This window comes from Heterocephalus glaber, unplaced genomic scaffold, assembly GCF_053883595.1.
Source record: "Heterocephalus glaber isolate CG9 unplaced genomic scaffold, H.glaber_assembly_v1.0 deba00001497, whole genome shotgun sequence".
Taxonomy (NCBI): Eukaryota; Metazoa; Chordata; class Mammalia; order Rodentia; family Bathyergidae; genus Heterocephalus; species Heterocephalus glaber.
The window spans coordinates 62936566-62962203 of NW_028258320.1; the positions used below are offsets into that span (position 1 = coordinate 62936566).

The following is a 25638-nucleotide window of genomic DNA, read 5'->3' on the forward strand; positions in this document are numbered from 1 at the left end:
CGAAACCACTGAGCTAAATCCCCGGCCCAAATGTATACTTTGTTATTGTTGAGCTTAGGAACCCTGTTGTACTGAAGATTTCTAGAACTTACTCATCTTGCTGGATGGAAAGTTTATGCCCCTTGATTAGTAACTCTCCATTTCCCCTCCTGCCTCAGCCCTGCAACGGCTCTTCTACTCTTTGAATACATAAACAAGACTAAGATGCCTCCTATAAGTGGAATGGTGCAGTATTTGACCTTCTGTGATTATCTTGTTTCCTGTGGCATAATGTCCTCCAGGTACATCCACGTTGGCATACATTGCAAGATTTCCTTCTTGATAAAAGCTGCATTGTATGGAGAAATTATATTTTTTATTTTATTTATCTGTTGATGGACATTTAGGTTGTTAAATCAATATCTTAGCTGTTAGGAACAGTGCTGTGACTGCTAATGTCTCAGATCCTAATTTTAGTTCTTTTGGATAAATACCTACATGTGGGATCGCTGGATCATATGGTCATTCTGTTTTTCCTTTTTGAGCGGGCTCCATATTGTTTTTTGTAGGTGGCCATACCCACTTGTGTTCCCGCCATCAGTGTGTATAAGGGGTTTCTTCACATCCTCATCAATACTTTTTTTTTTTTTGGTAGAAGCTATCTTGACAGATGCAAGGTGGATTATGGTTTTCATTTGTATTTTCCTGATGGTTAATGATGAACATCTTTTCCTGTTCCTGTTGCCCATTTGTATGTCTTTGGAAAAGTATCTGTTAAAGGCCTTGGCCCATTTTTAAATTGGGCAGTACTTAAATCTCGAACAGCCATGTGTCTAGTTGCCAGCACACCTTGATTTGGTTGCTCCTACATGATTTCTGCAGAGAGAAAACTTCCTAGGCATAAGACAAAGGGGCATACCTGATTGAGAACTTTCTCCATAAAGAAAGAGAGGCAAAAGAAATGAGGGCTAGGAGGAAACAGCAAGCATCTGCCTGTGGGGCCTCCTATCAGACAGGCTAACACAGCTTGCACTTGAGAGCTGCATCTCACTCTCTTTCAGTGCCACATCTAACTTAATATTTATCAGATTAGTGGCTGTGAATAAGGAGCCAACAAAGGGAGTGAGATTCATGATAAAGAAAAGAGATAAATCCGTGTGTTAGTATGGTCTCTTCATAACTCTGACCTTTAGTTTCTAGTTTACTTTTCAACAAAAGGAACGCAAGTCTTCTTGGAGCATCTTAGAAATATATCAGGAGACCCTTTTTGGTGCTCAGAATATCCTTAAAGGTAGTTTTGTCACTTGTCCATCATGTTAAGCCTAGGGTTAAGGTGAGTTTTGGAGATCATCCCTAGAGGAATAAGAGTCACCCATCCTGTGCTACCATTTGTCTTTTAGATTGTCAAAATCTTTCCCCTTGTTCATTAGGTGGCCATGCATAACCAGTAATGTGGGATGTAATAAGTTATTTTCTGGGTTTTCTAAATAACTGTGCTTTTTACAAGGGTTACACTCCAGCAGTCTCCTTTGAAGTCGTTTTTGTTGTGGATGGGGCTCTGTTATTCCAAAGGAGTCAGCCAGCAGATGAGAGGCCTTTTGGCTTAAGCCCCCAACAGCCTTCTGGACAACAGCACTTATTTATCGGTTTGTCTTCCTCCCATCCCCGCTCCTCCTTTCTTCCCCTCTCCATCAGAGCGATCGCCACACCGGCCCATCCTCCAAGCTGGACTGCCAGCAAATGCCTCCACAGTCGTCGGAGGGGACGTGGAATTTGTCTGCAAAGTTTATAGCGACGCTCAGCCCCACATCCAGTGGATCAAGCATGTAGAAAAGAATGGTAGCAAATACGGGCCTGATGGGCTGCCCTACCTCAAGGTTCTGAAGGTGAGAACTTTCTGAATCCCAAGGGGCCCACAACTGGGGACTCCTTTGTGGGGTTGGCCCAGTTCTTCCATTTATTGTTGGATTTGAGAAAAGTGGATTCCCTTTTTGGATGGGCCAGTAGAGTATGTTAAGTTACCAGAGCATTAGGCTTACTAATAAGATTTCAGAAGGGAGCTATGAGCTAGGGAAAAGCTACTGAACTTGGAGTCAGATAGTTCAGCTCTTTATCAGCCTGGGCTCTTACATGAGACTGTTAGGCTCAGCTGCACGTCTTGAAAGTGGAGATCATAACACTGTCTCCCCAGTGAAGTAGAGGGGAAAGAACTTGGAAAGCTTTAGACACCATACTAGCGTTCATTGTTATTCTGATGTTGATTTCTATTGATATGACTTTAGGATCAGATTTTAATATCCACATTTTAGAAACAATTTAGATTTCTTTTTTTCAAAATATCCTTTAAACTTTGAAATCCACTTGCCATGTGTTTTAGACAATAAACTTTGGGACATGTTTCTGTGTCCATGAAAAGGTAGACAAGGAAAAATTTTTTCCCCTTGTATTTTTTTGTTTTTGTTTTTACAAGCTCCATTTTCAGAGCATCAGCCTCTCTTTTTTTTGTTTTTTTTTGAGAAGGGGGTCTCACTATGTATTGTAAGCTGACCTTGAACTCACTGTGTAACCCAGGCTGGCCTCAAATTCATAGCAACCCTCCTGCCTCAGCCTCCTGCGTGCTAGCATTGCAGGTGCGTGCCACCATGCCTGGCCAGCTTCTTGAATTTTTAGATCTAGCTTGCTCTTCAGGATGTTATAGCCTGTGGCAGCTGAATCTGTACTGCTACTTATTACCCACTGGCTACCATACCTATCATGCTGAATTCCTCATAGAGAATATCCTCAAAAAGAATAATCTTCCAATAGAACCATCGATGGCTAACCAAGAACTCTCAATGAATGAAGTGTTCTCTCCAGCTAACAATACCCAGGATCCAGAAATCTGGGGAAAGATGACCAACCTGGGGAACTGCTGGCCCATTCCACCAGCTATTTGTCACATCCTTCCGCCCTCCTCCTCCACAGGTCACTTTCACTGTTTACCACTTGACTGACTTTGTTCTTCTTCAACGCACAGCTCTTGAGCCATAATGGAGGTTATTTTCTTGTGGTGTGTTGGTGGTGGGACCATAGACAGCACCGAGTCCTTCCTGGTTGGCCATTATATTGTTCTCCTATGTCTGTTCCAGCACTCGGGGATAAATAGTTCCAATGCAGAAGTGCTGGCTCTATTCAATGTGACTGAGGCGGATGCTGGGGAGTATATATGTAAGGTCTCCAATTATATAGGGCAGGCCAACCAGTCTGCCTGGCTCACTGTCCTGCCCAAAAAGCAAGGTAACAACGTTTTTGTTTTTGTTTTTGTTTGTAAAAGAAAGCTGGATATAGAAGCTGAAAAGACTTGGTGCTTTGGGAGACTGCAGGCAGCTTGTAGGATTACTCTTGTGGCCTTGGAATATTTATAATAATCTTTCTTCGGTGATGCAGCTGGCACAATGCCAGCAGCCATGGAAAAATGCCCACAGCGTTCAAAGTGCTTGCTCTAATTTCTTCTAAAGGTTCCCCTCCACCCTCACCCAGTTTTTTAAGTTGTTCCTTCTGGTTTGTCTTGTTTGGGCTGCACATTACCCATGATGACTGCACATTAGCACCACATTAAACACACACCTGCACATCGAATCTGGACACTTCAGGGTCAGCAGAATTCATATTTTCTTCTACCCCAGGTTTGTAGAGAAGTATTTTCATAATCTAATTGGTCCCACAAAGTATTTCTCTGGTTCCATAGTTCCACATTCGAGGATGGTTCACCTCCCCTGGTTAATACCACTCGATGCTACTGAAAGAAGAAGGTTGGCTTTCTTAGTTTGTCTTGATTCACATTCAAATGTTTATAATTTAAAAAGGAGGGGAAGTCCATTTTTTTCTATTGCCAAGATCATGGTTTCCTTCGATTTTCTTTCAATGCCATGTAAGCAAGATGGTTTTGCAAAAGTAAAATTAACCAGAGCTTGTGACCAAGACACCCTTTCACCCTGGTTCATTCCCACAGAGCCAGAGGGATGTGTGAGATGTCCACCTGGGCTTATCTGTAGTATTTTATCTTATTACAAAACAATTTAAATAGAACTACCCTTTTTTCAATGTGGGAGTCTGCAGCCAACAAGACCCAAACCGAGCTTAGCCTTTGGGCATTATACTTTTGGAAAACGACCCTAAATCCAAACCAAAACAAAGGCCAGGAGAATGGACCTCTGTGGGTTGATTTTTCCATGTGTCTGATTGCATGCATGTCTAGGTGGTGAAGCTGGTGTGGTGATGGGCCTGCAGAGGCGAGCTGGCCAGTGGCTCTCCGTGTTTCTTGGTTGTGGGCTTTGTGGATGGGCTGCAGCCGGAATCTCCCAGTGGCCAGCACCTCCTGGAGCGGCCGGTGCAAGGCCTCATGGTTCCAAGGCCCCCTCCACAATCATTCCTGTGTTGTCTAGCCTTTTTCTTGCTTCCTTTGTTTTCTAGGCTGCCGGTGTTAATACCACGGACAAAGAAATTGAGGTTCTCTATATTCGGAATGTAACTTTTGAGGATGCTGGGGAATATACGTGCTTGGCGGGTAATTCTATTGGGATATCCTTTCACTCTGCATGGTTGACAGTTCTGCCAGGTATATACTGCTCTTTCTCTCCATGGGTTTTTTTCCTTTTCTTGGTTGATTGCTATAAAATTAACACAGCTTCTGTTCTCAGAAATAGCCCCTTTTATCCTTGCATAAAGATTTAAAAAATTCGAAATGATCCCCCAGGGATAAGAAAGTTATCTTAGAAATTCTGTTACAAGGAGGTCCTATACTCCATTTATGATCAAGTGAAATTTCACCCTTAAAACCCAATGGGATCTTAATATTATTAGTGAGTCATTGAGCCAATATATAAATTAGCCTATCCCCTTTTCTCTTAAGGAACAAGTTGAAATTACTTTGTAAAATGCAAAGTAATTTTTTCTTATTGCATATTCCACTTTGCTGAAATCCCACGTGTGGTTTATTCTTCTTGTCCCACTTTGTATTTTCAACAAGATGTAAGCAGATGGATGTATCCTGGGGTGCCTGGGGGAAGCACCTCTGAATGTAGGTGTGCAGAAGCAGTGTGTTACCTACCCTGGGAATCGGTGGCTTCTTGCATGTTTCAATAGGTTGGACTCTTAGTTTGCTTTTACTGCAGCGCATGCTCATGCCATCTTGGGCTTGATGTTATTTCCACCTCGTGGAGAAATAAATATCAGCAAAGCCCTATTGCCTAAACTTTGCTGTTGTCTAAGTCTTTAACTGACATCTCTAGTTTAGTCAAACCTTCTGGATGAACACTGTCCTCTCTGATGCTGTTGCCTCTATTATTTCCTTTGTGAAACTTGCATAGACTGTGGTTTGCTAGCTTATGATGTTCCACTCCAGTTATTAATTCCTTATTTTTAGAATACAGTGGCTACTTGCATGGTTGTTTTATTATATCTAGTAAAAATAGATTGATTATTTCATTTTGTGCTGTGCTGCTGAGAGTTTTGACTATCTTGCAAGTATTTTTCTGATTAAAATGTATAAGCTTTAATACCATTGCATCCATTTTCCCTTTTATTGTAAATCTGCTCTGTGAATATTTGCTTTGAAACAATGAGACTGCTGTTGAGCTTGCTTTTACTTGCAGTGCTGCATTGTGCAAGTGCCTTGCTGGCACTGCTTAACCAATTTGCCTGACAGTACTAGCCCGTTAACTAAGAATCCAGTTTGAGAAAAATGCTACTTGGGAATACACTGCTTATAGATTGTCCGTTGAGGACAAAGGAGGGAGCAGCATTATTGGAAATTGATATAAGAAGGTGCTAAATTAAGGATATATGTATATACTCCCATTTGTATTTTTTCTTAAGGGAAAGGTTGTATGACCTATCAGTATAACCAGTTCCACAAAATTTTAATGGTTAAGGAATACCATAAACTTTATTATGAATATAATGGTTTCATGTAAACAATCCAGTCTTTATATTAAGTTCATTGATTTGTTGAATTAAATAACATGCTGGACTATATTAAATAAATCACTAAAGCTTTTTTGGGCAGCCTACTGCATGAATATTCATTTCATGGGGAACTGTGTTCATCTGGGGTACAGCATCTCATTGAGCCTTCCTCTGGAAAGCCTGCCCCAGGAAGACAGAAACAAAATGGGCATGTTCATTTTCAAGATTTTTCAGCTTGACTTGTTTTCAGAGGCTGTCATGAAAAGCAGTCCTTTGCTGTGGGTGCAGTTGATGGTCTTGCTCTGCCCAGATGCCTAACAGAATGTGGCCTTGTAGCCTGCCCTTTGTGGCTTGGTGTCAGCTGCTCACTGATGGCAGGGAGCCACTGAGGCTGGAGACAGTGACCACCTGCACCCTGGTGGTAAAGTGAAGAGCACTGGTTATCCATTTGCACCTGGAGAGACACTTAGTGGGCCTGTGCCCTCTGCCATCTTGCAGCATTGAGTTTTTGGGAAGCCCACCTTGCCTAAAGACTGGTCATTGCGTTTGATTCCTTTAGAAATGTTGCAGTGCATTACTCCAGTGTCCTAACTCTGTGGCCTGCTTATCTGTTCTTCCCCCCTATAATCTACAATCTAGCGCCCGTAAGAGAAAAGGAGATTCCATCTTCCCCAGATTACCTGGAAATAGCCATTTACTGCATAGGGGTCTTCTTAATCACCTGTATGGTGGTGATAGTCATCGTGTGCCGAATGAAGACTACAACCAAGAAGCCAGACTTCAGCAGCCAGCCGGCTGTGCACAAGCTGACCAAGCGCATCCCCCTGCGGAGACAGGTAACAGAAAGTAGATAAAGAGTTTACAGAAATTTACTCCTCCCCATGACCCAGCCAGCTCTTCATCTTTTCCCCTGCGTTGATGCTGTCTACTTCTGTGAGCTTAGTGTGCGGATGGTTCCCATGTGCCTCCTGGTGGTTGTCCAATTAGTGTTTGGAGCTTTGAGGCTGTGAGTTGTACTGTTTCCCTGGGGTCCGCAGATGGGGTCTGGTTCGAAAGGTAGGAAAAGACCACAGTGTAAGAATCAGAGAGCTGATCTGCAGGACAGAAGATAACACTGGAGGCAGTTCCCTGTGTGTATTCAACGCGATTTAACTACAAAGCTTGGGTCATTTTTGCCTTTTATGATAAAACGCCTTTTTTTTTTTTTTTGGAGATAGGCACAGATATTAGGATGAGGCACATACACTAGTGGGAAAGAGACTAATAAATACTGTTGTTTTTTTTTTTTTTTTTTTGTGGAACCGCAGATTGAACTCAGGGCCTTGCCCTTGTGAAGCAGGCGTAGTACCACTGAGCTAAATCCCCATCCCTGATTTATTTTGTTCAGGTCAAGATCAGAAATCTATGACTTGGGGGTTTATATGAACTACTGCTTGCTTTAAATTGGCCCATGATTTCTTTCTAAACTGAATTTTGGCTGAATCCTCCAATTACTAAAATAACATTGTATACATATACTATTATGTTATTGTCAAAAATTCCCAAGTATGGTTGTTGATTCAGCAGTAGAATGATTTTTATGTACAACTGGAAGAGGATGGCTTTTAACCTTGAGTTTGGTCTTTGTTGGCTACTTTTTTTTATACCTGGTTGGTGTATTTTTGCTTTGAAGGGAATGGGGCAAGATAAAACTTGTACTGTACCATAAACCAAAACCCTGCAAAGATGAATTGGACAGGAAATACTTTGATTCATTTCTTCTTGTTCATGAAGATAGATGAGAAGTCAAGTGTGTATGCAGAGTCTTTGTGAGAGTATTTGAAACTTGGTTCCAATAAAGAGGTTTTTTTTGAGTGAAATGGTCAACTTACTGGCTCTTTCTGTGTGTATTTTAAGCAAAATTTATGCTTTTTATTTATTTTTATTTATTTTTGGTACTGGGGATTGAACTTGGAACCTTGCACTTGGGAGGCAGGTGGTGGCACCACGGAGCTAGATCCCTGGCCCAGAATTTATGCTTTTTAAAATTGTAGATTCCTGTTGGGGATTTAGCTCAGTGGCACCACACCTGCCTCTCCAAGCACAAGGTCCTGAGTTTGATCTCCAGTACCTAGATAGATAGATAGATAGATAGAACTGTAGATTCCTTAGTCTCAGCCTGAGAGATTCTTTTTTGTTGTTGTTTTTTTTTTTTTCTTGAGACAGAATCTCACTGTGTAGCTCAGGCTGGCCTCGAACTTGTAGCAATCCTCCTGCCTCAGCCTCTGGAGTGCAGGCATGCACCCCCACTCCTGGCCCAGAGATTCTTGTTAAGTAGATCTTTGATGGAGCCTAGAATCTTTGTTTTAAACAAATCCTCAGGTGATTCTGAAAAGCCCTTTGAGAAACTCTAGGTTCTTTTCCACCCTTGCCTCTCCTGGGACTTAAGCTAGCAGTGCCCTTTTATGGTGAAGATGTTAGGAAAGATTAGGACCCTTCAGTCAGCAGGAGTTTTGTCAGAGGTCTGGCTGTTCTCAACTCATCTCCCAATACCAGGTTGATGAGTCCTTCTTAGCTTCTTTGGGGCCACATTCCCAATGGGTTCTTGTGGTTGGAGGTTGAAGATAAAATTTGAAGTATATGTCAAGTGCTGAGAATGACCAAACTGTGCTACGAGCATGGGGAAAATAGGCCCATTGGGTGTCTTCTGCTACCAAGAATGCTGTTATTTTGAGTAACATCATTGTCATTCATGGTGCCAGAGACACATTGATTGCACCAGGGCCAGTTCCCTGGCCAGTTATTCTAGAATCCTGTTCTAAGATGACTCATATGGCCTAGTAGTGCTGTGGCTTTGGGCTATATAGCCACACCTCCTTCACCCTCTTTCAGGTACTGTAGTACTAGTAACCTCAGGCCAATTCTTCATAGCTTCCATACTGGGAGTTAGGTTTGGAGAGTTGAAATGGGAGTGGAAATCCCATTTCTACATTTTTTTTTTCTAATAGGGAAAAATAGGAAACCTATAATTTAGTGTAGCTACACATTGTCCAACAGGTATTTCTTGGGGGGGGCAGATTGTAATACACTTCTTTTTAGCTTCATATAAAAGAGATAGATGTGCTGAAAATCCCTTTAATACAATCTTGACCTTTATGTTTTCCATCTCTTTGACCAACTGGTTTTTCTTCATTGTCCATCTCTACCTAGGTTGGCCATTTTTCTCATATTCTCTGTGTGACGTGACCAGAGGAAAATTAGGATTCTTTCCTTATTTTCTTCCCTCCTTTTATTCATCACTTTCTTCCCTCTTTTCTTTTATTCATTATAATTTACTAAGTCCTTGATCTAAACCAGGTTCCATATAAAACATGGCTTGTCACACATTTACCATTGGCTCCAGGGTTATTTGGGGGAGCCTTTCTATGAAATGTAATTGCTTTGTGTTTCAGTAGGGTTAAGTACTCTAGTATAAGAGAATCAGAAGAAAGTGGCCAAATACCAGTCAACCTAGAAAAATCTATCTCTGGGAGATTAATTTATTTGGGGGGATGTTGATACACTTCAGCTCTTTGTATATGCCAAAATGGGGTGCCTTATGAATTGTTCCCAAAGATCATCTTGTCAATAATCATGCCCCTTCACGGGGGAGATGCCTATCTAGTTTCTGGACAAAAGAGGGTTATTGGACTGTAGCTGGAAGGAAAAGCTCCACAAAGGCCTGCAGATATGTTGATGACAGAGTGAATACCACAGAGATGCCAAGCATGCTTTTACCTGGCGACAGGTGAGCCTGTAGATGTCATGAGGACTTGTTGCTCTTAGGCGTTCATAAGGCCACTTTTCCTCCTTTGTTGGCCCAACCTCCTGTACAACAGGTAATACTCAGCATCTTCATGGTGGAATCCACATTCTGTCTTCCTGGCTCTGACCCTCACCCTTCCTTAACATGCATTTATGCAGCTTCTCTCTCTACTTACCCACTCCATCACTGTTGTCTTTATAGAATAAGAAATGTGTGTGTGTATGTGTATTTATCTCATTGTTAGTTTTTTCCTTCTTAACATTTACTAATCCACGCTGGACTTATTTTTATAAGTCAGACATTTTGGTTTATGTTATGTTTATGTTTTGGGCACTAAAAGATTTTTTTTCTAGTACCAAAGAAATTCCCGTGCTCCTTCTCCAGTAACTATGACTTTTTTACACTGGATTTAGAACAATTTATTATTTTTATGTACAGAAAACTCAGGAGTATATTAAGACCAGTTTAGTGGCAAGTTGGTTAGCCTTTACCTTTTTCAGCTGTGACTTCTCTGAGACTTTTTGATGTGCTTTGATGGTGGGGGGAAAAGAGGCAATTTTTTGACCGGGAGAGGCAGATGGATGTGGCATCTCCTGGGTGGGGGGAGGCTCACCCCCCATCAGGTCAGGGCTGGGAGACCGTGTGAGACACCTGTTTGCCTGCCTCCGCTTCTCAGTCTTTGTGTGATAAATTGGACCAGCACCAACCAGCCCAGGGAGGACATCTTTGTGAGCTTCTTGGTTCATGTGCAGGCCTGCTGGGCAGCTAGTGGCCGTTGTAAGGGCACCTGTGCATGTCCCCGAGTTTGAGGGGTGGCTTCACTTTCTGTGAGTCCCACCAGTCACATGAGGGATGGCAATGAGGGTGGGAGCAGGCACAAAAGGGACGATGCAGAGGAAAACAAGGTGACTTGCTCAGGAGATGCAGTAGGTTTGTTGAGTAAATTTTTCTGAGTGTGTCAGTTCTCTTTTCTGCAGCCAGATCTGTAGGTGGGATGTAAGTTTAACAGTGTCAGGCCTGCTCTGTTCAGATGAAGCCTGTGCGGCCTACAGTTCCTCCCATCTTCCTCAGCAACTTACAAGGCTGCAGGGTATTTTACTCAGACTTCAGTTTCACCCTGGCAGCTGCAGGTAGAGGCAGAGTAAAAACCAGAGAAATCAGGGGCACATTTGTAATGACACCTTTGAGGCACATGATGTACCCTAGGGATATCAGGAGTGGAGGAGAGAAAGAGAGAGGAAGGAGCTCATGGCTCGGTAGCCAGTTCTTAGGGCTGTGTGTTAATGGTCAATAAATAGACCAAACTTCATGAAGGGAAGTTCTGCTTCTAGAAGCTTGCTGCCTGGCAGCTGAACTCCACAATCCTGGAATATTCTCGGTAGTGCAGTCAGTCAAGTGGTCTAATGAAACTTCACTGGCTGTAGAAAAATTTGGGTAATTAGCGTGGTCATGGCTGACCTGACTGGGACCTGCCCTTTTGGCTGGTGCCTCCCCTCCCCCACACGGCCAGCTTTCTCTTCTCTCAGCCTTGGAACAGCATGCCAGTCTGACCAAGACCAGACCTGGAATTTGGGTGACAGATCTTCTAAGCAGAATGCAGGACTAGTATGTCATTGCTCTGACAGGTTGCTTAAGAGTCTGGCAGAGGTCTAGGGAGGTGGAGGCTTATTAAGGGAGAAACTTCATTGCCCATTTACTAACTTTTGTTATGGGAGAAAAAAAAATCCAGCCTCATAAAAGCTCTTGAAGCTTCTTCTAGCCCCCAGCTTGATGTGAGGAAAGCATTTTGTTTGGTCATAGGGGGTGGTGAGCAAGGCAGATGATAGAAGGAAGTGCACATTGGGCCTTCTATTCTTGTTCCGGAGGCTGGGCCTCAAGGCTGAGAGGTGGACAGTTTCTTTGGCAGGCTGTGGCCCAAGAGTGTCTGTCAGTTCTTAGGAAAAAACACAAACATCTGAATCACATGTTCCCCATAGCATCTTTGTTTCTCTCAGCTCTGATCTCTGAGGTCCCCTCTAGGTGTTAACTTTAATCTAGTAAAAAGAGATAACACTATTTCTTGGTGGCCCTTTAAAAAGAAAAAAAACCCCAAACCTTACTTCCTCTCTTAATCTCCCATATGTACTGTGGAAATATATGAAAAGCTCATTTAGTTAAAAGCTTGATTTATGGCACATGGTAAAGAGATTCCGGAAAGTAAGGAAGCTGAATTGGAGACTGTGAAAATATATGCTTTAAAAAATGCCTGCCAAGATTTGGGTGGGGGAAACAGTTTACTAGAGTTTTAGCTATTTTTTGTTTATAAGGAATTTACTACTCACTAACAATGGAATATATTTTTTAAGGAGTTGAAAAGGAAAATCCAGAATTGAAGTCTGTAGATAGAATATCTAATAGGGAAAATTATGATTTTATGAACAAGAAAAATGATAATCTAACAGCACTGAGAGAAGACTTCCAAGGTGGGCATCGGGGCCATGATTCAGAGGAAAGGAGCCTCTGAAACATAGTGTCCCTTGGGGGAAACCGCCTGCCAGGGATTATGCCGAGCCGTCTAAACAGGTTTGCTTTCAGCGGAAAAGGGAGTGAAGAGAAAGCCAGTTGTATTTTACAGTCCCGGAGGGGATTTTAAAAGCCTAGTAAAAATGCATGGAGGTAAAATTAAGATATACCTCAGTAGACAGAGTGATCGGATTCTGTGCTTTCTTTTACTTTGGGCATTTTCTTACCTTTTCCCCCCCACTTCGTTTGTACCAAAACATTTTCCACATTTAATCTGATCTGTACACTTTATCTGAACAAAGTTCCCAAAAGTAAACATCATTTTATACAATAAAAGTTTGTAAAGGACTTCCATTTTATTTTAATTGTTGTTGTTGTTGTTGTTGTTGTTGTTGTTGTTGTTGTTATTATTATTTTAGGTTTTCCATTTTAAAAGTTTTCACATTAAAACCTCATGGAGACGCTCTGTTTGGGAGATGGTGTGCGCATGTGCCAACTTGTGCTCCGTTTGTTGCTGCAGATTCCCTTTGGGTCAGAGGTTCACACAGAGCAGTCAGCTTCTGACTGAAGATTATGTTTCTCTGTTCTGAAGTGGCCCCTAAGCCACGCTTGTCACTAGAGTCTTGCTGCCCTCTGGCTTTCCTCCCTTCCATTCTAGGACCGGACTCCTAGATTCTTTATCTCTTGTTTGCTGGAGCGCCAGGAAGGGAGGACTTTGCCTTCCAAATCAGATGTGCCTGTTAAGGAATGTCTGCAGGGAGCCCCTATTGTCACCAGGCTATCTTCCTCTGTGTGCATAGTTTGATAGTATCTAACACCCAGCCTCCAAGTACTCTGAATTATCCAGAGAGGTGCCATTGCTTGTTTTCTGGGACCTGGGCACATAGCTGTCCAAAAATGCTAAGGAAAAATATGATAGGGTAACTGAGCTCTTTCTGAGGGCCCAGCTCAGCAGCAAGCACTTTGGTGCTTTTTGCTTCATTCCATCCTCATGTTAACTCTGAGATGCCTATCTCTTATTTAACAGATGAGGAAACTTGGCCTTAGGAAGATTGTGTGAGTTCCTAAAGCTCACACAGGATGTTTTAGGACTGGGATATGGACCCTGACAGTTGGATGACAGTCACTCAGTGGTGTCGGACTGCAGGCACCCTGGGGCTGGGCAGCAGCTAGAGTTGCTTAACTGTGGACAGTCACTGGGCCACCCACATCAAAGGATGCAGAGATGCCACAAAACATAGCCTCCCCAGAGCTGAAGAAGGGAATAAAAGCCATGGTCTTGCCATTTCTAACCTACTTTAAAAGTTAATACATTCCAAGCATGAGCCCTCCATTTTCTTTTCTCTTTGTTCATGCCTCAGTTCAGATTCTTATTATTTAAAAAAATATTTTTGTTGAAGAAAGTGCTTCTCCTAAAACACAAAAGAAAAACACATACGTGGTAATAAAATCCAAATGGTCTAGAAAGTCCTGAAATGAGACATATTTTCTACCCTCTCCCCCAACCTTTGATCTCTCTCCCCAAAGGTGACCACTGCTAAGTCTCTTAGATATCCTTCCAGAAATGTTTTAAATGTCAGTTCTCACACGCAGTGCAGGAAAGCACTTTCCCCACCTCCTATCCCGTAAGCCTTCCTGAGGGGTGTGGTGATCTTCAGGGACAAGGCACAGAAGCTTGGATGTGCCTGTGATCTGTGGACTTTAACATTGTCCAGCGCTGTGACCTCCAGCGATTGCCCAATCGGTTTCCCTCCTTCCTTGATTGCAGCACACCATGCGCCCAGCGGTGCAGTTCTGGGAACTGGTGTCCAGTGCAGAGGAGCTATGCTGGTGGTCCTGCAGAATATCCTGGTTGCAGAATCTGCTGGACCTTGGCCATGTGAGGCCTGTGTTGTCTCATCACTAGGCTGACTTTTACTAGCTTGGCTGCGACTTCTTGCCTCTGATCTTCGAGCACAAGTTTCCACCACAGTGAGTGGCAGTGTTTTGCCTGTTTATGTAGAAGAACTTCCTGGAATATCTTTTTATTTTTTTGAAAACATGAAGTACCTTTTGCAAACACATGGCACTGATGCAGAACGAGTTAGGTGAATGGAAAGACTTGGGGAAGCATCATTGGCCAAACCCATTTCTGAATCTTCTTGAGCTCCCTTTTCTGTGGATAAAGCTGAAGATGTTTATGTGGTTAATGGAAATTGGAAATTTTGATGTTTTCAGAATGTTCCTGCTTTCTTATGCATCCTGCAGTTGAGGTTGGCTCACTGTCGTGGGGTTGGACACCACGTGGACTGTGGAGGGACTAGAACATCATCATCTTTCAGGCCCAGAGCAGGGCTCCTTCCTAGATGGGGTCGTTAGTGGGGACAGAAATGGGATCTACGGGAGTTCATACATTGACCTTCTTGGTTTTTTTTTTGCTTGCTTGCTTCTGCCATTTGCCTTTACAACCTGGATACTTGGGAATAAGGCTCTCAGCTACAAAATTATCAACTCTTGGCTGGGATTTAGCTCAAAGGCACCACCCCTGCCTTATAAGCAGAAGGTCCTGAGTTTGATCCCCAATACCAAAAAAACTCCAACTCTTCAGTTCCCTCTTTTTTCCCCCAAAGTTTTAAATTTCACTATGCCTCAGTGAATAAACATCTACATAGTCAAATTTAGAAATAGCCCTCACACTGGCCCCCATCAAAAGACTGCTCAGAAATGCAGTCATGTACACTTTTAAACAATAACAGAAGTTCTCTAAGTAGCCTATTTCTTGATTTAAGTGTGGAAAAGAATTTACTACTTGTAAACCAATTTTCTTCTGAACTTATTCTTGAGCATCTTCTTGAGTTTCCAATCTGTGTTCAGGTAGTCTGGATTCACAAAGGAGAGAATCAGGGCTTTCCAAATAGAATGATCCTGGGTGTGTGTGTGTCGGGGAGGGGTGGTGGTGGTACAGGTCTTCTGGTTCTAAGTGAGAAGAGCCTAGGACCACTTTGTGAAAGTTTGTGGAACCAAGAATACCTGGGGATACTGTCATCATCCTAGACAGGAGACAGCCAAAACTAAGAAGGTAGCTTGATATGCCGCTGAATTCTTCATGTTAACCTCACATTCTTCTTTCTTCTCTCTTCTCTTCTTTTTATGCTCCCCTCCTCTCCTCTCTTCCCCCTTCCTTCCTCTCCTTCGTTCATCCCCTTCCCTTTCCCTTCCTTCCCTCCCTCCCTCCCTCCTTTCTTTCTTTCTTACACTGGGGATTGAACCCAGGACCTTGGTACTGAGCTTCATCTCCAGCCATTTTTCTTTTTTAAAATTATGAGACAGGGTCTCACTAAGTTGCCAGGTTGCCCAAGCTGGACTCAAAGTTACAATTCCTCAGCCTCAGCCTCCCAGAGTGCTTCACTTATAGATGTATGCCACCACTTACAGCTAACCTCACATTCTAACTCTCTTGGGCTAATATCTGGTTCCTGTTTAGAGTAAGACAGTATTCAGGCATCCTGTGATCAGACCAAGACTAGGTAGATGTCCTCAGAAGTAGCCTTTAGGTAGGCTCTGCATAAGTTTTCCTTTCACAGAAACCAGCCAAGGGGAGATTGTATTTAAGAACTAATCATTTTGGGCCATGGATTTAGCTCAGTGGTTTCACCGCCTGCTGTGCAAGTGCAAGGACCCTAGTTTGATCCCTGGTACCAAAAAAAAAAAAAAAAAAAAGAATCATTTTGAGGGCTGGGGATTTAGCTCAGTGGCGCTGTGCCTGCCTTGAAAGCTCAAGGTCCTGAGTTCAATCCCTGGTAGCAGAAGGAAAAAAAAAAATATAATCACTTGTCGGACACAAACTGAAATGGAACAGAGTAAATGAAATAACTTGAGGGAGACTTGTGTGCTGCCAGGTGGGAGAGAAGCTCTCCTATGTGATTATGAATAAAGGTGTATTTTTCTTTCCCATGACTTTTTGTCTCACACATTCAGTGCACTGGTATCTGAAGCCGAAGTTGACAGGAGGCAGCCTCATTTCATCGAATGGCTTGGGCATCAACAAGTATCCAGAAGATCTGGGGAGAAACAGAATGCTCCCCAGCGCCTAAGTCTTGGGTTACCTTGAATAAAAGGGCATGGAACTACTAGAATGTCTTTCACATCCAAATCCTAGAGCTCTTTCCTTGAGATAGTCTGCTTTATATTTCCAAAGACAGAGGAAATAGGGAAGAGCTCATTTCCTAAGGGTCCTTGTGAAATTTCCTGAGCACAACATTGGTCCGTGGTCTGAGAGGAGCTTGATTATCCAGGGCCACGGTACAGGCAAAGGCAAGAACGAAGCCAATGAGGTCATATACCTGTCCTCAAGTGTCTGTTGTGAAGAATTAGGATAGAAAGCAGACTTACAGCTTGATCAGACTTACATAAAATTTTTCATTTGAGAACCTACCCTTAGGAACATGCACTTTGGGTAAAATCTGGTACTGCATAGATGGAAGAACAGAGGGCTCGGAGTCCAGTGCTTTTTGTTTTGGTTTATGACTTTGTCCAGCCCCTACCCACTTCTTTTCTAAGAACTGATTCTCTGGCTGGGCTCTGGCTCACTTCCAGCATTCTCAGGTAGAGCCAGGATTACATCTGTGTCTCTGTATTTTGTATCCAGGTTTCTGCTGAGTCCAGCTCCTCCATGAACTCCAACACCCCACTGGTGAGGATCACAACACGTCTCTCCTCAACAGTGGACACCCCAATGCTGGCTGGGGTCTCTGAATATGAACTGCCAGAGGATCCAAAGTGGGAGTTCCCCAGAGATAAGTGAGTACTGCTGGGCATGTCCTCGAATGGAAACTTCGATATAAATGGGAATGTTAGATCGACATTTTCTTTTTATGACCTTTAACTGCAAAGGTATTGCTCTGACAGTGTCAATAAGAGTCAGACTGTGTTTCTAAATAACCAACTGCTGGAAAAGAAAAAAATGGATTTTTTTTTTTTTTTTTTTAATAGTGCCTTTAAAGCAGAACTACAGACTCCTGGCTGGTCTCCAAACAAGATGGCATCTGGTTATCATTTTTTAAATTTCTAGACAATTCAAACCCAGTCAAATGGAATAAAAGTAGAATTATCCAATCTATAAAATAGATCTGACATTCCAACTTCTGGTTACTAGAAAATTGCTGTTCTGTAGTTTATTTCTTTGGAGAAATTAGATACAGAGTATAAACTGTCTTTAGAATCTTTCACCAAGTGCTGCTATTTTTAATGGTTATTAATATACTACTGAGATGAAAAGCTTTGAATATGGACTTGGGTCTGATTTTTGTGGTCCGTAATAATTTCCCTATTGAGTGGTGTAGAGGTGTTCCAATAAGACATTTAGTCAAAGGGCTGCCATTTGGTCTTTGTTGAAGGCATTGTTAGGAGCGGTGCCTCAGTCTGATTTGAATGAGTCCATGTACTTTGGGCTCTGTTGGGCTGCATTTGAGTCTGGCTGTGCCAGCCAGCAGCTGGGCATCCTTGGGTGAGTCCTCAGTTCTCTGAACTTCATTCCTGAGAAATGAGGGTAACAATACACATGGCATATCCCCTACCTCCCAGGACAGCACAGTTCTTGGCCAAAGGAGTTTCTCTTTCATTTCCATTTGTCTTGGTAATCTGGGAGCTCTGAGCTGCAGACCTCAGGAAAATAGTTGTCCTAGGCAAGAGCCAAGGTGCCGATTGTGGGCTGCCAGCCCCTCCTTCCTCTAGGCAGAGGCTGCCCCTAGCCCACCTTCCAAAGTGAATTTCACTGGAGAGACGGCAGCTTACCCTGGCATCCTTTGAGTACTCATTAGAGTTTGAACAGCTTGAGAGTCTTGTAGGGTAGAAATGCTGATTCTTTCTGCATCAAATAAATTGGAATCGCTCTTGCCTTACTAATAAATAGCTATCCCATTTGTCTTGACATTTGCAGTATCTCCCTGAGATTATATAACATGTTTAAGATACACTTCTTGTATATAGATGTACAGATTTGGAAACACAAAGATAAACTCTTCCAGAGACTGCATATGACAAGCTCTGTTTGGAAGGGAGAAATAGCTTACACAGCACTTGTGATTTTGATTCATACCACTTCATATCGCTTTTGTTTCCCAACAGCCATTGTTGATACTAATGTGTACCCTAAGATAGAACTGAATAATTTCCTAGGGATCATTCAGTTAGAGTGTTATGGGAAATAATCCCCAGTTTATCTGTGTGCTATAGTGAAAAAACAGTTTATTCATTCATTCAAGGTATGTTTATGGGACATTTACTGATGAGGCACCACAGAAAATACAAAGAATAGTTTCTTTACGTGCAGAATGTGTGGAGAGAAGAGGAAGGGTGTTCCTCATGAACGCTGCCAGCCCCTAGCTGTGAGTGATTATATAAGTAGTTGGGTTCATATGCACATTCCTCTGTATACAGGACTGAATTGGGCAGTTGTGATTATATGTTAAGAACTTGCGGCCTGTGTTTCTGCCACCTGTGACGCTGCAGTCAACAGTGGGAGTCTGTATGTGTGGAACTGTTAGTTCCCACCTGGGGGTACCCCGAGTGTGGAAAATCTGAGTGCTATGCATTTCCAAACAGTGTTTAGCACAAACGTAGGTGGAGCAGATTTTCAATGAATGAAGGCTATTTAGAAGCAGTTTATTAGATCGGAGGCAGAAGTTATACAAAGAGAGGATTGTTATGCTTGTAGTAGCAGGGCAATGGGACATAAATTAGTCATTTTTCCAATGCAAATGTTTATTTTCTGCCAAGATGTTAAATTTAATTTTAGTTCTGGATAGAAACGGGATGACCTCAGCATAGCATACGCTGACTTCACTGTTTTTGCTGACCTTTTGCAAACCATTGTGTACTTACCGTAAATACTGTTTACTAATGGAAGCTCAGTACTTTGCTGTGTTATGTTTAAGTTTTACAAACCACATTCATAAGTATTCCAGACTTCTCCATTCTGTGGTTTCTGGAATGTCCAAGGACAATATATGGCTACTCATGTGACGTCCATAGAACATCTAAGCTTAGACATAGAATTTGTGGTGTTCACTTCAGATTTTCTTTGTTAATTTTGGGTACTCATAAGGATTTCTAAGTTTATGTAAAAAACATTCTCCCTATTTTCTAGAGTTTTCCTTAGCAAAAAATTAGAGATTCTTTGAAATGCCTTTAAGATTCATATCCTGTAACTTGGCAAGGAATGTAGCCATAAAATCCACTGGTATTTGAATAGTAGTGATTTTAAAGCTGCCACTTTACAGGGAGCAAAAAAAAGAAAAGAAAAGGCTGAATGTTTTTCTCTGAGACATTCTAAATTACAAATATTTAATTGGCTCAACATCAAAAGCTCCTCATTGTTGGCACTCAGGGAGGCTGCCCACCTCGCTAGCAAGGATGCCTTCCATAAAGAAAATAAATCAAGACTACAAATGTGAAATTTAATAGCTGTTCCACCAGTAATTGACATTCTCTAAAACGTCACTAAGAAAATACTCCAGCACATGTGTACCCTAAGTCTCATTAGTTCCATATGATAAATACGCCATGCTTTTGCAAGCCGCTGAAAGATTTTTATATTTAGTTCTGGAATTTCCCTCATTGCACCCCTCCACCAGATGCTGTGTGCTAATCCCCTATTTACACATTTAGGCTGACGCTAGGAAAACCCCTTGGGGAAGGTTGCTTTGGACAAGTGGTCATGGCTGAAGCAGTGGGAATCGACAAAGACAAACCCAAGGAGGCGGTCACTGTGGCAGTGAAGATGTTGAAAGGTAAGCGGGGAAGTGGAGATGGCGAGAGTGGGGAAGCTTATCAGAAATGTTCATTTGTGGCCTGTGCATTCTGTCATGGCAGGGGGTCAGAGAACATGCAGTTGACCTAGAGGCTGAGGAGTTTTCAGGATAAATCAGCACCTTAGGCAGACTATTTATCTTGAGTGGTGTGTATTTATAAAAAGAAAAGCCAGTTTTGTTAGCAAGTGGTAGCCTCCAAATTGAGTTATTCTTTTGAGTCCTTCTAGGGGACCACATTTCTTCACTCCCTCCATATTTCTAGGGGCTTAGAAAGCAGTCACTTGGTTACAAATGATGGATTTAGATGGAGTTGGTGCTCTGGATTCAGGACCCAAACCGTAACGTGCACATAAAGAGAAGTTGGCATTTGGGGTGGGAACAAGAGGCTCAGGAAGCAGAACGGCTTCTTTTTTTGGGCAAGGAGCAGAGCATGAATGATACCAGTCAGTCTGGGGGAGTCACTTAGAAGCTGACAGGGAACTAACATGGTGAGGGCTGGGGCAGAGCCACGGTAACATGTAAATCGTGACCCCAAGATGCAAACATTGAGCTGTGCTCAGGGGAGTCTGAACATTTCTACACAAATCTTCCAATCTGCCTCATGCCTGTGTCTCAGGAGCTTAAAGAACTTTTAACCATTAACTTAGTTTAGTATTTTTTTACAGGAAGGGTACGGGGAACGGTCACATTATAAATCTTGTAGGGATCTCAGAAAGGAGCTCCTAAGCTGAGGGTTCCATAGTTTCCAGGTCACAAAGCCTCTCTTTGGGATGTGGGATGGGTTTCTTTCTTTCTTCTTGGATTCTCATGGGATACTCACCACATCTGTCCCTAAGAAGGAGGAGCAGGCTAGAAAGTTTGTCGTCTCTCAGCTATTGATCTGAGGCTTCCAGGGAAATCCGGTGTTCTGAGATCCTCTTGCTTTGGGGCTTGATGCCAGGTGTGTCTGGGCACCAGCATGGAGGCAGCCCTGGCTACCTACCAGGGACAGTCATGGCTCCCCATGTTTTTCAGCAGGTCTTCTGATTTTTCGTGGGGCACAGAGTGAAGTGGGGATATTACAGAAGAAAGGTTGTTTCTCTTGTAAGGGCAGGGTTGGTTGGCCACCTTCTCTTTCAGGATGTACATGGACCTTAGCCCCAGAACCTTTGTGGCATGTCCTTGATTACAGCCAGTAGATGGATGGCCCAGAGCCTGAGAGACCTAGTTCCTCCTTCCCTCCCTATATGTCAGAGTAGATTTTGCACACAGACAATTGTATTGCTTTGCCTTTTGTGAAGCTAAAATGCTTTTTGCAACATGGTTCCTATCTATGCCTCTAGTTCATTTTCTTTTCAGTCAGCTGAATTTTTCCATACTAAATTAGTTTGATGAGAGTCCATGGGAATAGTCATGCCACTTCCTCGAAGCTCACTGTGAGCCTATGTATGTATAGCCTGGGCTATTCTTTGAAATTACAAAGCACAGGGTTATACTACTTTTTTTTTCTTTTTACCACTTTTTTTTTTTAAGCATGGCAATTGGAACCCCTTTGAGAAGTCAGTCGGAGGCACTGCCCTTTGGCTACTCAAAACACATGCAAGCACTTACTACTGAGTTGCAGGGTACCTCCTGGACCTATCTGTGAATGTGCTAAGGACTGCTCAGGTTGGGTTAGGAATCTTGCACTGGAGAAAGTCTGTAGAGTTTGAAAATGTCCCTTTTGTGTTTTCCTGCCTGTCATCAGAATTGCTTTGGGGCACCGTGAAAATTGGAGTACTTTGTAAGGTACCTTGGATATGGCAGATGATGGGATTATTTCACAATAGAGGAAGAACATTTATGTTTGTAAGGTTTGCTATAAAAGTCTTGGCTTACACATCAGAGGCCTGTGTTCTGGTCCTGAATGTTGACCCCACCGACCCCCAGTAAGCTTTTTCACCCAGAGCAGGGCATTCCTGGGCATTTGACCCTTTGCAGACATTATGAGGGAAGTGATTGGGGAAGTCATTCCTCATTCTAAAATTCAGTTTCATGCATTTTAAACCCATTTGGCCACTAATAACGATAGCCCATGAGTTAGAGGAAACTGATTTGTGATTCACCTAATGTTCACAGACGATGCTACAGAGAAAGATCTTTCTGATCTGGTGTCAGAGATGGAGATGATGAAGATGATTGGAAAACATAAAAATATCATCAATCTTCTCGGAGCCTGCACACAGGATGGTGAGTAGGAGGCAAACACTTCCCAGGCACCCACTATGTGGGTGAGTGCTAGCATCATTTTAGAAGCAGTTGCATTTCTGGATCCTGTTCCCAGGATGCCTCAAGTGCATGCTTAAAGTTTTCTTTAAAATACCTTTAGGGGGCTGAGGATGTAGCTCAATGGTAGAGTGCTTGCCTAACATGTACAAGACTCTGTATTCAGTTCATAGTGCTGCAAAAAATTTAATTAAAAATAAAATAAACTCAGGAAGATGTTCCCAGCTATGAACAGAACTCCATGTCTGTCCCTGAGGCACAGGGGAGAGGAGGGTCCTGGTGTTCTTAGGTCATAACCTAGAGGGCATTTGGAAAGGGTAATTTCTTTGTTTTTGTTTTGTAAGTCCTAAGTAAGATTTCTCAAAAAATAAGACTGTGTTTGAGAAATTCTTCCTTTAACATAAGGATTGGGGAACCTCTGTCTTGCCACAGGTAGCAAGTGGCTGAGCTCTCATGAGTAGCTTCAAGGAGAGAAAGTGGAGTGCAGGAGCTCACTTCCTGCGAGGTGGAAGAGGGATGTAGCCTGTTGCTTTCACTAAACACTTACTGGCACTTTGAGGTCAACTTGGCAGTTAGTAACCTTGAAAATGCCGAAGTCAGCCTTAGCAATTTCTCCTGTAGGTCTATGCAGGAATCGACAACCCCTTTCTGTAAAGGCCAATTGTGAGTATTTTAAGCTTTTGTGAACTGTATGGTTTTTGTTACAACTTTTGGTTGCTGCCTTTGTACTGAGGTAGCAGCTTTAGACAAGACAGACATAAATGGAACTGGCTGTGTGCCAATCACATTTAATGACCCAAACAGGTAGTAGGCAGGATTTGGCCTGTGGGCTCTAGTTCGTCAGCCCAGGCTATACCATGAGGAGATTATGTAGCACACATGCATAAGGAAACATGTACAGCTGTGTTCTTTGCCCAACAGAAACCTGGAAGCAACCTAATTGCCCATGAGTATAGGGGAAATGGATAAATAGTGTGGTAAATTTGTTTTTATCAGCTTACCTGGATTCGACAGGGATAATGTATAAGGGAAAACATTGCAGAGCTCAATCTTTATTTATCTGATTAAAAATAATACACACACACACATATATATATATATGTAGACTAATTAAAATGAATTGGATGGAACAAATTTCTGACAGGAGTTGCTTTCCAGGAGGTCAATGGGAAGAAAGAGTGGGAGTGATAGTGGAAGGTACTGCCTCTGTATCTTTAAAGCCTTTTGAGGCCATCATGACCAAATGTAAATTATCATTTTGGAGAGATTAGTATGCAGGTGTTCATTTTTTATGTCTTTTTCTGGATGATAAAACCAAGAAAAATAATAAGGGTATAGCTGTAGCTCAGAAGGATAGCCTTTGCCTAGTGTGCTTGAGGCCCTGGCTTTGAACTTCAGCACAACAAAAACAACAAAACCCGCACGGTGTTGGAGAAACTAATAACCCTTTGCTGAGTTACCCAGGGGCAGTCCTGGTCTGCTGCCTCAGGGAGCTTCTTTCTTCTCTCTGTCAATAGGGCCCCTCTATGTCATAGTTGAATATGCCTCCAAAGGCAACCTTCGGGAATATCTCCGGGCCCGGAGGCCTCCAGGCATGGAATACTCCTATGACATTAACCGTGTTCCTGAGGAACAAATGACTTTCAAGGACTTGGTGTCATGCACCTACCAGCTGGCCAGAGGCATGGAGTACTTGGCTTCCCAAAAAGTGAGTCCTTCATGTTCTACTTGGTTGGGTGGAAGCCAATTAAAAGTGTCTTTGAAGAAATCAGGCAGTTTGGACATACTCATTTGCTAGATCAAGCCCTTGCCTGTCTTGTACAACCTGGAAAATATTTATGGTGTTATTTATGTTTGAGTTTAATGAACTCTTTAGAGCCCAAAGCAGCCTCATAAACTCATAACAAGACTGCAGAGATGAGCAAGAAAGATGTCTCTTCTTTTGAGATAGGGCTGGTTGGGAATTTGATTGGTTTGGGTGTTTAATTCTGATTTGCTTTGGCTTCATTTATTTTGTGGTTATTGAGGTTGGCAACATGGAATTTGGGCATTGTGTTTAGGATTTTGAGTTTGATAAGGCATTAAATATTCTAAGGAAGATCAAGTGGGGGGGGCAGATTTAGCAACATTGATTCCTGACTATCTGAGTATATTTTGTCTCTTTTGGTGAGGGAGCCCTGTAGTCAGAATGGGCCAGGTCCCCTGAGGTGAATCACCAGCATTCCGAGCCTGCTGCTTACATTGGAACTTAAAATATTCAAGTTACTCTGGAAGCAATTAGGCAGGTGCCCAGAGTCCTTGGGACAATTTGGAGGACCCCAACACCTTTAGGCCTCATGCTCCGAGAGGGGTGCAGAACAGTCCCTGTGGGTAGAAGGGGCTCAGCTCCTACCTGCAGTGGAGCTCAGTGCATCATTAGTAATTCTCCAGGTCCCCAAAAAGGTGACATCCCCTAGTGGGGGTAGACCCTGTCACCTGTGGGCCTAGGTTGCCTGAAAGGTCATAAATCTAGATCTCCCCAGGGGCCTTTCTAGTCATGTGAGTGAGCAAGGTGGTCAGATCTTGCAGGGTAGAGGGAACCCAGAGCTAGCTACACCTTAGCCCTGCTCTCTGTCACGTAGGAATGTGGCCCAAGGCTATCATGTGGTCTGGCTTTTTTTTTTCTTTTTAAAAGAAACATTTCTAGAAAGTCCAGAGCTTAGGACTTTCCTGGTTCCCCCCACCCCCCATAAAAATCTCCTAGCGTATCATAGGTTTTAAGAAAGTAATTAAAACAGTTTAATAGTTTTGAGTTCTATGATTTTGTGCTTGTAGGTGTGCACTGGCGTGGACACAGGTGCAGGGGTGTTTGCCAGTCTGAAAGTTTTTGGCATCAGAAAACAGCCAGATCCAGAATGTGGGACATTTGACAAGACATCACTTCAAAATGTCAGTGTCATGAAAGATAAAGAAATGCTAGGGAGCAAGCACAAGGACGCGAGTTTGATCCCTGGTACCAAAAAAAAAAAAAAGAAATGCTAGGGAGATCCTTTCAGATTCAAGGAGGCTGAAGAGACAGTAGCCAGCTGAGAAAGTGTGGTCCCGGGTGGGCCATGGGAGCCCAGCTTTTACAGAGGACACTGTGTGCAAACAGAAGGTGACAATGGATTCCATCCTGGACGGCATGACTGTGTCAAAGTTAGATTCAGAGGAGGGTATCGGTGGCCTGTGTTAAGGTGGGAGATGTAGGAGTATCCCTTATCCAAAATTCTTGAGGCCAGCAGTGTTTCAGATTTCAGATTTTTTAGAACTGGGAATATCTGCATATACATAATGGGGCATCTTGGGGATAGGATCCAAGTCGGAAACACAGAATTCATCTGTGTTGTATATACGCATAGCCTGAAGATACCT

At 42.8% G+C, this 25638-nt stretch overlaps 1 protein-coding gene across 15 annotated transcripts in view; it reads left to right on the top strand.

Annotated features, from left to right (window-relative positions):
- Fgfr2 (fibroblast growth factor receptor 2) overlaps window positions 1-25638 on the top strand; it is a 105443-nt gene that overhangs the window by 64801 nt on the left and 15004 nt on the right. For 5 of the 15 annotated variants that reach the window (XM_087185203.1, XM_004838804.4, XM_087185205.1 and 2 more), the window contains 7 exons: window positions 1675-1865; window positions 4432-4576; window positions 6565-6761; window positions 16839-16990; window positions 19859-19980; window positions 22099-22209; window positions 23763-23953. In XM_087185203.1, the coding sequence (XP_087041329.1) occupies window positions 1675-1865; window positions 4432-4576; window positions 6565-6761; window positions 16839-16990; window positions 19859-19980; window positions 22099-22209; window positions 23763-23953 (1109 nt within the window). Of the gene's footprint in view, window positions 1-1674; window positions 1866-3107; window positions 3256-4431; window positions 4577-6564; window positions 6768-16838; window positions 16991-19858; window positions 19981-22098; window positions 22210-23762; window positions 23954-25638 lie in introns of all 15 variants that reach the window. The other 10 variants (XM_004838805.4, XM_004838801.4, XM_004838807.4 and 7 more) reach the window with 3 other exon arrangements.